This window comes from Anarrhichthys ocellatus, unplaced genomic scaffold (genome assembly GCF_004355925.1).
Source record: "Anarrhichthys ocellatus isolate YVR2014 unplaced genomic scaffold, GSC_Weel_1.0 scaffold18, whole genome shotgun sequence".
Classification (NCBI taxonomy): Eukaryota; Metazoa; Chordata; class Actinopteri; order Perciformes; family Anarhichadidae; genus Anarrhichthys; species Anarrhichthys ocellatus.
In genome coordinates this window covers 5,840,004-5,850,404 of record NW_022280048.1, presented here as the reverse complement: position 1 = coordinate 5,850,404, position 10,401 = coordinate 5,840,004, and the positions used below count along the sequence as shown (strand labels likewise).

At 42.5% G+C, this 10,401-nt stretch overlaps 2 protein-coding genes across 2 annotated transcripts in view; both read left to right on the top strand.

Annotated features, from left to right (window-relative positions):
- The window catches only part of dhx33 (DEAH (Asp-Glu-Ala-His) box polypeptide 33), a 12,626-nt gene extending 7,658 nt beyond the window's left edge, over window positions 1–4,968 (top strand). Inside the window, exons 6-12 of the mRNA XM_031857576.1 lie at window positions 126–237; window positions 1,447–1,606; window positions 1,737–1,825; window positions 1,906–2,033; window positions 2,180–2,383; window positions 2,470–2,556; window positions 2,978–4,968. Of these exons, the coding sequence (XP_031713436.1) occupies window positions 126–237; window positions 1,447–1,606; window positions 1,737–1,825; window positions 1,906–2,033; window positions 2,180–2,383; window positions 2,470–2,556; window positions 2,978–3,286 (1,089 nt within the window). The 3' untranslated portion in view covers window positions 3,287–4,968. The remainder of the gene's footprint in view (window positions 1–125; window positions 238–1,446; window positions 1,607–1,736; window positions 1,826–1,905; window positions 2,034–2,179; window positions 2,384–2,469; window positions 2,557–2,977) is intronic.
- A 615-nt stretch (window positions 4,969–5,583) lies between these two features.
- c1qbp (complement component 1, q subcomponent binding protein) lies at window positions 5,584–7,860 on the top strand. Its single transcript, XM_031857263.1, has 6 exons — window positions 5,584–5,968; window positions 6,610–6,760; window positions 6,854–6,944; window positions 7,038–7,133; window positions 7,271–7,396; window positions 7,523–7,860. Exons 1-6 carry the CDS (start codon window positions 5,716–5,718, stop codon window positions 7,670–7,672), a joined length of 867 nt encoding a protein of 288 aa, XP_031713123.1. The 5' UTR covers window positions 5,584–5,715; the 3' UTR covers window positions 7,673–7,860.
- The last annotated feature ends 2,541 nt before the right edge of the window (window positions 7,861–10,401 follow it).

Here is a 10,401-nt window from a genome sequence, read left to right as displayed (position 1 = left end):
ATAAAATGAACTTTTTTGATTTTAGCAAATGGCTGCAATGAAACAAAATTTAAAGGGGTCTGAATACTTTCCGTACCCACTGTATATATCAAGGCACCGAGTGTTGTCCTTTCTACCATTTTCAGGGATGCAGGAAGGTCATCCTCTCCACCAACATCGCCGAGACGTCGGTCACAATCTCTGGGATCAAATTCGTCATCGACACGGGGATGGTGAAGGCCAAACGCTTCAACCCTGGTCAGATGATTCAGTCTTCACACACGCTCTCATATCAGCATTGAGTTCAGCACAGCATTTTATTGAATCCTCAAACATGTCATCATGAGTCGTGCCTTTTATGATTCCCAGAAAAAGAGGCCACCTAGTTTTTATCACAAGTAGGTCCACAGCAATCAGTGGAAAGTCACAAAGTGTGTCTACTCAAGTACTATATTTAAGTACAATTTTGAGGTACTTGTTTTTGACTTTTTCCATTCATTCCTAATTTCTACTATTAGTTGTAGTACTCAAGAACGATCTTGTCTCAGAAAAAGAGGACTCTGGATGTTCTTTCTATTTTTTTCATTTTTATTAATTTGTTAACATCATTACTGTGATTGCTCATAGAAAACATGAACGTTACCACACATACAATTAACCTCTGCAATGCCTTCTGATTATTTATCAAGACATTTCTCATGGTAAACACACACATACAGAAAATTATACATCAATAAAAGAGATGAATGAAGAGGAATCCTTTTATGGGAATGTGGATCTCTCAGTTTGCGTGATCCAGAATGTTCCACATTCCACACATAAGTGAGTCCTGCAGTGTGGGAGTACCTTGGCCTTGTCTCGGTCTCAAACCCTCAAAGTCTTGGCCTTGTCTCGGTCTCGTTACTCACTGATCTCGGTCATGATTTGGTCCCGGATTAGGTGGTCTCGACTACAACACAGACCTCTAACCCACTACATGTCAGAGGGAAATATTGTCCACTACATTAATCAGATCGTCATACTATTTACTCCCCCGATTAATATTTTACATAGAAAGCACACGATAAGCTTCTAAAATGACATTAATCACACCTTGTTTTTTTGAAACCATGTCTTGTTGAGGGGCCCTTGTCATGTTTCAGCTGTCTCTGAGTTAGACCGTTGGTTTCATTTAAATTTGTAATTCAAAAAATAAATTTAAGAAAAAAAATACACATTTTGCTTAACCCATAGGACTAATCTAGTACCTAACTGTATATCAAGTATTTCAAACAGTAAAATGCCCGTTGCACATGGTTGCGTCTGTATTAACAATCTAACATGTATATACAATCATATCTGTCACAGGTGCTTGTACTTGTTTTTTGTTTGTTGATACTTTCAGTAAGAGTTCCATGAGAGTGTTGTGTTTTAGTTGTTCAGTTAATTGGCTCTGATGTGACTCTTCCTGTGCTGGGTGACTCTCAGACAGCGGGCTGGAGGTGCTGGCCGTGCAGCGGGTCTCTAAAGCCCAGGCGTGGCAGCGAACCGGCCGGGCCGGCAGGGAGGACTCCGGCTCCTGCTATCGCCTCTACACCGAGCAGGAGTTCGACAACCTCGCCCCCATGACTGTGCCCGAGATCCAGAGGTGCGGGAGGACATCTTTATCTTTTGTCTTCACACAGATAATAGCCTCCGCCACATGTTGAAGCATTAAGGTCAGCGTGATTGAACGTGCGTGCGTGCGTGCGTGTGTGTGTGTGTGTGTGTACTTGCAGGTGTAACCTATCCGGTGTGATGCTGCAGCTCATGGCTCTGGGGATTCCAGATGTGATGAATTTCGACTTCATGTCCAAGCCCTCGCCAGGTAAGACGCCATCGCCGCGCATTCTGGTAGTCATTCAGCCGGGTCAGTGCGTCGTAGTGACCCCGCTGTGTTTATCCCAGAGGCCGTCCGCTCGGCCGTGGATCATTTAGAGCTGCTGGGGGCCTTGGAGAGGAAGGAGGGGCAGGTTTTCCTCACCACTCTTGGAAAGAAGATGGCAAGCTTCCCTCTGGAGCCCAGATATGCCAAGGTAAACACAACAACAAAAAAGCGTGCCACACTGCGCGTGTTGACTGAAAGTGACAGACTGTGGCCTGCGGCGCCGCATGGGTCGCACGCTCGACACAATTCGATTATGGTGTGACGTTTCCCTGTCTCGTTTGCTCCGTCTCACAGACCATCCTGCTGTCCCCCGACTACTCCTGCTCCGAGGAGATTCTGAGCATCGTGTCCCTGCTGTCGGTGGACACCGTGCTGTACAACCCTCCCGCCCGGCGGGAGGAGGTGCTCGCCGCACGCAAGAAGTTCTCCTCCAGCGAAGGAGACCACATGACGCTGCTCAGCATTTACAGAGCGTTCAAGAAAGTCAGCGGCAACAAGGTGAGCAGAGCTGAACGAGGAGACGTGTGTGACGACATTATGCTGCTGGGCTACCTTTCTAATCTGGTATACGTCTGCCGTTACAGGAGTGGTGTCGGGAGAACTTTGTCAACAGCAGGAACATGAGTCTGGTGAAAGAGGTCCAGGCTCAACTCAAAGATATCTGCCTTAAGGTACACATCTGGAAATGATTGAGAATATGATCAAGACTATGAGAATATGATTGAGAAACTGGGAAGTGTCACCTGAAATTCATATCACAATCCTAATCGGATTATCTCGGTAACAATTAATGAAACAGCGTCTCATTTGTTTACTAAAACTGGGGGATCTAAATATAATAGACTATGTTTTGCAACCATCAAATAAGTCATATCAGGCCTATTAATAGATGTGATTACATGGGTCATCATTTTAGATGAGTCATCAAATTATAAAAAATAGTTTCGGTAACTATCGTCTTGCCTTAAAAAGTATATATTACCGTTGTAACGCCTGGTGTACAGAACATTAAAATGGACTTCATTCCAACTAGACAGAAACAAAACAATACTCAGCAAAACCGTCTTCTTTTCCACTGACCCAACCATTTAGCTCAATATGAAGATGGAGTCGTGTGGGGCGGACACGGAGAGCGTTCGCCGCTGCCTTGCCCACGGGATGTTCGTCAACGCCGCCGAGCTGCAACCCGACGGCAGCTACTTGGCCCTGGACACCCACCAGCCCGTGGCCATCCACCCGTCCTCCGTCCTGTTCCAGGCCAAGCCGGCCTACGTGGTCTTCAATGAGCTGCTGCACACGTCCCGCTGCTACATGAGGGACCTGTGCTTGGTGGACGCCGACTGGCTGCTGGATGCAGCGCCGGAGTACTTTGGCCGCAAACTCCGCCCCACCAAGAGCTAACCAACGGAGAGATGGGACTGGAGCGAACCCCCTTCCCTTCCTCAAGTCACCCCAGTGGCGATGGAACTAAAAAAATGTATTCGCCTCACGAAGATGAATTTGGACGAGGGCGCTTATTGATTTAACACAAGTGCAAATCCGAACAGAACACTTTTCTGTGTAGTTAACTTCTCTGGATCTCACTACCTCCCAGCTCACGAGCATTTGGCACGTTGTCACTGCAGCAGAGATCTGCATATCGAGGCCTCACAACTTTGACTTCCTGTAAGACTGTAATTCAGATTTTATATGCTGTGTTTTTTCCGCTTGGCAGAATTTGATCTTGCCATTTGGCCACCTGGAAAAGTAAAAGGATGTCATGCATCGGTTCTTTCAACATTTGCATGCCTTTTAACCGCACAGAAAACCTCACTTAAGCTTTGGCTTTGGCTGAGACGATTTATCTGTTCATTTTTTCATAAAAAAATGGACTCGGGACTCGATAGAATGCCACTCTCCATATGTTTATCTCATAACATATTTACTTAATTGTAAAGCCACCTACCCGACACGATTCAGAAACCTGCAGTAGACTGGCTCGTGGTTCTTCTCAGTTTAATTTTGAGTCTTTGAAATGTTAACTTCTCAGAAGCTCAATAAAGCAGTCTTGTCTTAAGCCATCCCACCATGTAGTTTTGGGTTTATACAAAGTGGTCTTAAAGGATTTTATATATGCAAAGACAGTAGATCTGTTTTCTTAATCTCTAAAAGAAAATATGAAAATTGCCAGAGTTGGAACATTTTTACATTTGCAAAATGTAAAAATGTTTTTTTTTTTACATGTCACTGTGACATGACTTAACTTTTATAATTTCTCTACATGCAGCACTCGTCTCGTCAGCTTGTGCATGCCTTTTTTTGTTGTGTAATGATTGTACCACCGGTTCTCCAAATACATGCACATGAGAAGTAGCATGCCTCGTTCTCCAGGTTCTACTCTTTGCTGTTGTACGTCACTCAGCACCTACACAGGCGTACGCTGACAACACATGTATGCAATGCATGGAGACTGTGGTGAACGATCTGATCCCTCAGGTCTTTCATACTTTGTAGAATGTAAATCACGCCATGTTTAGGAATAGGATGGATGCTCCTCTTGTCTTTTTCTTCTTCTTTTTTTTTTTTTTTTTTTTTTACACTGGACTCAGGACTGTACAATATTTAACTGTAACCTGAATAAATTGCTATTTCTAACTGTTAAAAATACCAAATACATCTGGGATAGACGTTCATCAGACCATGTTACAAAGAGGTTGGATGTTCAGTTCTGTGTTGCTTTCGGATCATACTGCCCTTTTATTTTTTTTTCTCTTCTCATTCACAAAGGAAAAGTAGACAATCTAAGATCTGCATGTTATAACGTTTGTAAGATTAAATGCTCGCGTTTGATAAGTTTATTATGAGTATTTATTATGAAGTCTTGCATAACCACCATTGTTGTAATTTCTACTAAAATCAAGTCACTGTCCAACAGAACAAGTCTACATGAGAGAGTAAAGATTCAGAGGCACGAGGGGGACACAATAATAGTCCCATCGTCCATAGCTGTGAGTGTCTGTTAAAGTTCCTTTAACTACTACTTGTACTATATCAGACCTGAAAACATTCAAAATGAATGTTTTGGATGTTATAAGAACTCAGTAATTTTTATATATTTTCAAACTTACAAATGATGTAAAATGGAATGGAGTTATACCTTACTTATTACATTTTGCTACCATGATTCATTTTACTGATTCGTTTTATTGGGACATAGGACAACTACTGAAGTTTTGCTATCCTGGGTTGTAAAACAGCGCCATCTTCTGGCAGCATGGCGTCATGTCTAAATGATGCAACTGATACACCGCATTTCCCTGAGAAATACTTTCTGAGAATGATGCAACCCTCTCCTCCAAGATGTCATGTCCGCTGTAGCCACGACACATATTTATATTTATCTGTCCTCTCGTCTCTGGTGGATAGCTGCAGAGACATGTGTTATGTCTTGCTCGTATTGGGGGACATAAAACATGTAACCACCTTCTTTATGAAGCCAGAGGGGGCAGTGTAGGGTAGTTTGGGACATACCATTACATGTATATAAAAAAATATATATATATATAGTTTACTTTATTATATTAAATAAGGCCACTTATTCATATAGCCGTGGTCGTATTTGAGATTTTCTTTAGACACAGAAAATAATTTTGTTTTATTTATTTTGCTTTCTACGTATTATTTCCGGTTCAGAGGTCATAGTTAATAAAGGTCAATGCGTCCTTCCACACGTGTGTCCTGTGAGCTTCCAGAAGCAGAAACGGGGAGCTAGCCGGCTTGTGTTTGCTGTCGAAACGTAACGTTATTTATTCCGTCGTTACACGCCGTAACATTTCTATAACGTTACAGTCATGCTAAAGTCCGTTGTCCGTGTGGTGGGAGCCGCTGTTCGCATTTCTACAGCCACCGCGTCCACAGCCCGAGCTCTGCCACTCAGCTGCCCGACACTGTGCTCTCCAAGCTCGGCGACAACTCGGCCCTTCACCCGGTCTCTCTGGATGCTGAATAGCAAAGGAGCCTCGTCGGGCTACCGGCCCAAACTGTTCACTTCAAAAGCGTTGAATCCGTCGGTGTCGTGTGGATGTGGAGCACTGCACACAGAAGGTAACATCAGATGTAGTAGTCATTAGATAAGCTAGCTAATGTTAGCTTGCTTCGTATCAGGCAATATATTAACCTCTATGGCGTGAGAGAAGCGCGTTATAGCTGAGTAGAGAAGACCTCAAGTCGCTCAATTACCTGGATTTTCTCATTTCTAAAGACACTTAAACACAACACTAGTCAGCAGTCTCTCAGACCCACAGTGTAACCTCTCACTGTGAACAGTTAGCATTCACCTTGAAACATTGTTCAGCTATCCTCACCACAATAGGTAAAAAGACAATGTAATTAGATTTAAAAGAGAGTAAGTGTTGTTCAAATAAGTCCTGTCTTATTGTAGTATGTGTTAACATGTGAAATAGCCTGGTGAGTATCCAGGTTGAGGTTTGAAGGCATCTTTTAAATGCACTCATATTGATATTAGCAATTACACAGTCAAATTATTTAATATTCCAGAGAATCAGTTGAGCATCAATTTGTGCATATTCTGTTGATAAATTCGGATAAAATATTTAAAAAACGGTTTTAATTGTACAAAATGTCCTAAAGCACAGTAGCATTGTACTTAACGTATATCATTTCGCCATCACCAAAATCACCATTTTTGTCATTATATAACCTGTTAAACCTTTTTTTTTAAACAGGAGACAAAGCATTTGGCGCTTTCCTGTCTGATGAAATCAAAGAGGAGGCGAAGATTCAGAAAAGCAAAACCCTGCCGAAGATGTCTGGAGGATGGGAGCTGGAGATGAACGGCACAGAGGCCAAACTCACGAGGAATGTTGCTGGAGAAAAGTGAGGCTGGATCCGTCTCCGATTATCAAATCCTTGATGACACGTGGGCACGCTAATGAACTGTTGATCTGTCTTCCTTTCTTTTTTTTACAGAATCACTGTCACATTTAATGTCAACAACAGTATTCCTCCAAACTTTGAGGAAGAGGCAGATCAAGGACAGCAGAAGCCAGCGGAAGAAGAGGTGAGTCATAACAAACCTGTAGTTGTGATAGTTGTGTTTAACAAAACGCAAAATTATTGGCATTAAAATATGAACATTATAATTTCTTTACAGGCAGAAGTTGTGTCAACACCCAACTTTGTTGTCGAAGTAACAAAACAGGCTACAAAACATTCCCTCGTGTTTGACTGCCATTTCCCTGAAGACGAGGTAAGCGCACGGACTGCGTTTGTTCACACAGACGTCACCGTGTCGGAAGGTGTAATATTGACGGCAGCAGTGCGTCTGTGACCTTTCAGTCTGACCGTTTGAGTTGAATAGAAAAAGCTGGATCTTGCGTTTTGCAGGTGAGTCACGGTGAAGGAGAGGAGGAGAGCGACATCTTTGCCATTCGCGAGGTCAGCTTCCAGCCCGAGGGAGACACCGACTGGAAGGAGACCAGCTACACGCTCAACACAGACTCTCTGGACTGGGTGAGATTTTAAGGGCCGGAAACGGAGATAAACAATACACGTAACAACCGCTGATGAAGCTGACAATAGCTGTGTTTAGCAGGAGCCCCGTTCACCGGTGATAACTTCATCGCTGTTGTTTTTCAGGCCCTGTACGACCATCTGATGGACTTCCTGGCCGACCGGGGGGTCGACAACACCTTCGCCGATGAGCTGATGGAGCTGAGCACTGCCGCCGAGCACCAAGAGTACATCAAGTTCCTAGAAGACCTCCAAGGCTTTGTCAAATGTAACTAATGTTAAATAGATGCTAAAATTCACTTTTCTTCAATGCACTTCCCGTCACAGTTGGAGGTATGCTAATCCAGTAATGTTGTGAGAGACTGACGATCACTTGCTTTAGTGTCTGGCATGTTGCCAGCAGTTGTCACACTTGGCTGCAAATGTGTTTCTCTTCATTAAAATGTGACTTTATTTTTCTGTAAGTTAAGTGAGAGTTTTAAATTAAATATACGAAGGTCGTAAACGATGCAGGTCATGAACCATCTTTGTTCCCGTCGTAACTGGAGCGGTTTGATACGCTCCAGTCAGTATTAGTGAATATCCTAAAGCCAATGAAGGGACATTTTGGTCAAGGTTTGAACTCTAAACAAAAACTCCATGAAAATGAAACGGTTTACAAAATCAGTCATCACTTCAACGTGTGAGACTGCTTCTGGTTTTACAGCCCCAGGCTTGGCTCTAGCTGGCTTTGTAAGGGAGTTCATTTGGACTAATGTTGCTTTGACTCTGTCAGACCATAAAATGTGAAGTCTAAATATGAATGGCATACATTAGGATGTCTTCGGAGAATGTAACAGTGTCCAATAAAACAGTTTGATAATAACGGGTGATTTTATTCTGTCAGACAATTAAAATGACAAATGGGCCAAACTACATTTATTAGAACACAGCAAAGTACTAAAACGTATAAATCTCTACAAGTTAAGAGTAATTAACAGTTTTAACCCTTTTATATTGAGGCCAGAATTAAACCAAGTCTAAGCTTAAATATAAGATAGATATCTGCAGGTGTTAAACCACTGAAGACAGGCCCGAATCCTCTGAATGTTCAACTTGTAATATTTCTCTGCTAATCCCGGCTAAAAGTAAGAAAGGAAAGGAAGAGTTGCACAGCACAGAATCGGTGCACAACTCCAGACTCGGATCAGATATGTAAAGTACCATTGTGTATTTGATTGATCACAAGCAGCACCGTGTCTTCTGAACTCTTTTCATGTTAAGATGTCGTGCTTCTGCTCTGGTGACAGCCGTGGACTCACGTCATTCCGTCCAATTCTAGTGAATCTCAGCATCACGTGGAGGAAATGTCTTCAAAGTTGATTCAAACACATTTGAGTAGATTCTGGAGGTCAACGGTCAAGGTCACCATGACCTTGCAAAATATGTTTTTTTTGGCCATAACTCAAGAATTCATATGCGAATTATGTCAACATTTAACACGAATCTCTAATAGGATAATATGATGACATTTTACATCCAAAAGGTCAACTTCATGTGACAGAGTGTTCAGCTAAAACTCTTTTCTGGACATGAATTGAATCTGATCATATAGATCTTATGTGCTGCCGGGTAGGAGATGTGTGTTAAGCATCCACGTTTACACATTAAAGACATTTTGTAACAGACTCTTGAAGATTCTCACTTGATTTAAATAAGTCAAGCCTCATATTAAGGTTAGATAAATTTAGGAATATATATATATATATATATATACTCACCGGCCACTTTATTAGGCACACAAACCATGGTTGTTTGTGCCAGACGGGCTGGTCTGAGTATTTCAAAAACTGCTGATCTTCTGGGATTTTCACGCACAACCATCTCTAGGGTTTACAGAGAATGGTCTGAAAAAGAGAAAATATCCAGTGAGCGGCAGTCGTGTGGACGAAAATGCCTTGTTGATGTCAGAGGTCAGAGGAGAATGGGCAGAGGGGTTTGAGATGATAGAAAGGCAACAGTAACTCAAATAACCACTCGTTACAACCAAGGTATGCAGAACACCATCTCTGAACGCACAACACGTGGAACCTTGAAGCAGACAGGCTACAGCAGCAGAAGACCACACCGGGTGCCACTCCTGTCAGCTAACAACAGGAAACTGAGGCTACAATTCACACAGGCTCACCAAAATAATAATAGAAGATTGGAAAAACATTGCCTGGTCTGATGAGTCTCGATTTCAGCTGCGACATTCACATGGTAGGGTCAGAATTTGGCGTAAACAACATGAAAGCATGGACCCATCCTGCCTTTTATCACCGGTTCAGGCTGGTGGTGGTGTAATGGTGTGGGGGATATTTTAGGGCCCTTAGTACCGATTGATCATTGGCCTACCTGAGTATTGTTGCTCACCATGTCCATCCCTTTATGAGCACAGTGTACCCATCTCCTGATGGCTACTTCCAGCAGGATAATACACCATGTCACAAAGCTCAAATCATCTCAGACTGGTTTCTTGAACATGACGATGAGTTGACTGTACTCCAATGGCCTCCACAGTCACCACATCTCAATCCAACAGAGCACCTTTGGGATGTGGTGGAACGGGAGATTAGCATCATGGAAGTGCAGCCGACAAATCTGCAGCAACTGTGTGATGCGATCATGTCAATATGGAGCAAAATCTGTGAGGAACGTTTCCAACACCTTGTTGAACCTATGCTAGAATTAAGGCAGTTCTGAAGGCAGAAGGGGTCCAACCCGGTACAAGCAAGGTGTACCTAATAACGTGGCCGGTGAGTGTGTATATATATATTTTTTTTTATGGTACTTTTCATATATTTTTAATTATAATGGTCCTAGATACAGTAAGAATAGCCTATGTAACTACTTTATTAACATGCTATAAGACTATGATTTTATTCTAACGGGCCAACCTGAAGTTTTATGTCGCATATATAAGGTCAGAAGATTTCAGAAGATCATAATAATGGTATTTCCTATTTAGATGGCTCTATTAATAA

What these genes read in the sequence shown, in the direction of transcription:
- c1qbp (XM_031857263.1), top strand. Translation starts at nt 5,716, where the DNA reads ATGCTAAAGTCCGTTGTCCGTGTGGTGGGAGCCGCTGTTCGCATTTCT. An exon ending in AGAAGCCAGCGGAAGAAGAG is followed by an intron (nt 6,945 to 7,037) that starts GTGAGTCATAAC and finishes ATTTCTTTACAG; the next exon opens with GCAGAAGTTGTGTCAACACC. An exon ending in GCCATTTCCCTGAAGACGAG is followed by an intron (nt 7,134 to 7,270) that starts GTAAGCGCACGG and finishes TGCGTTTTGCAG; the next exon opens with GTGAGTCACGGTGAAGGAGA.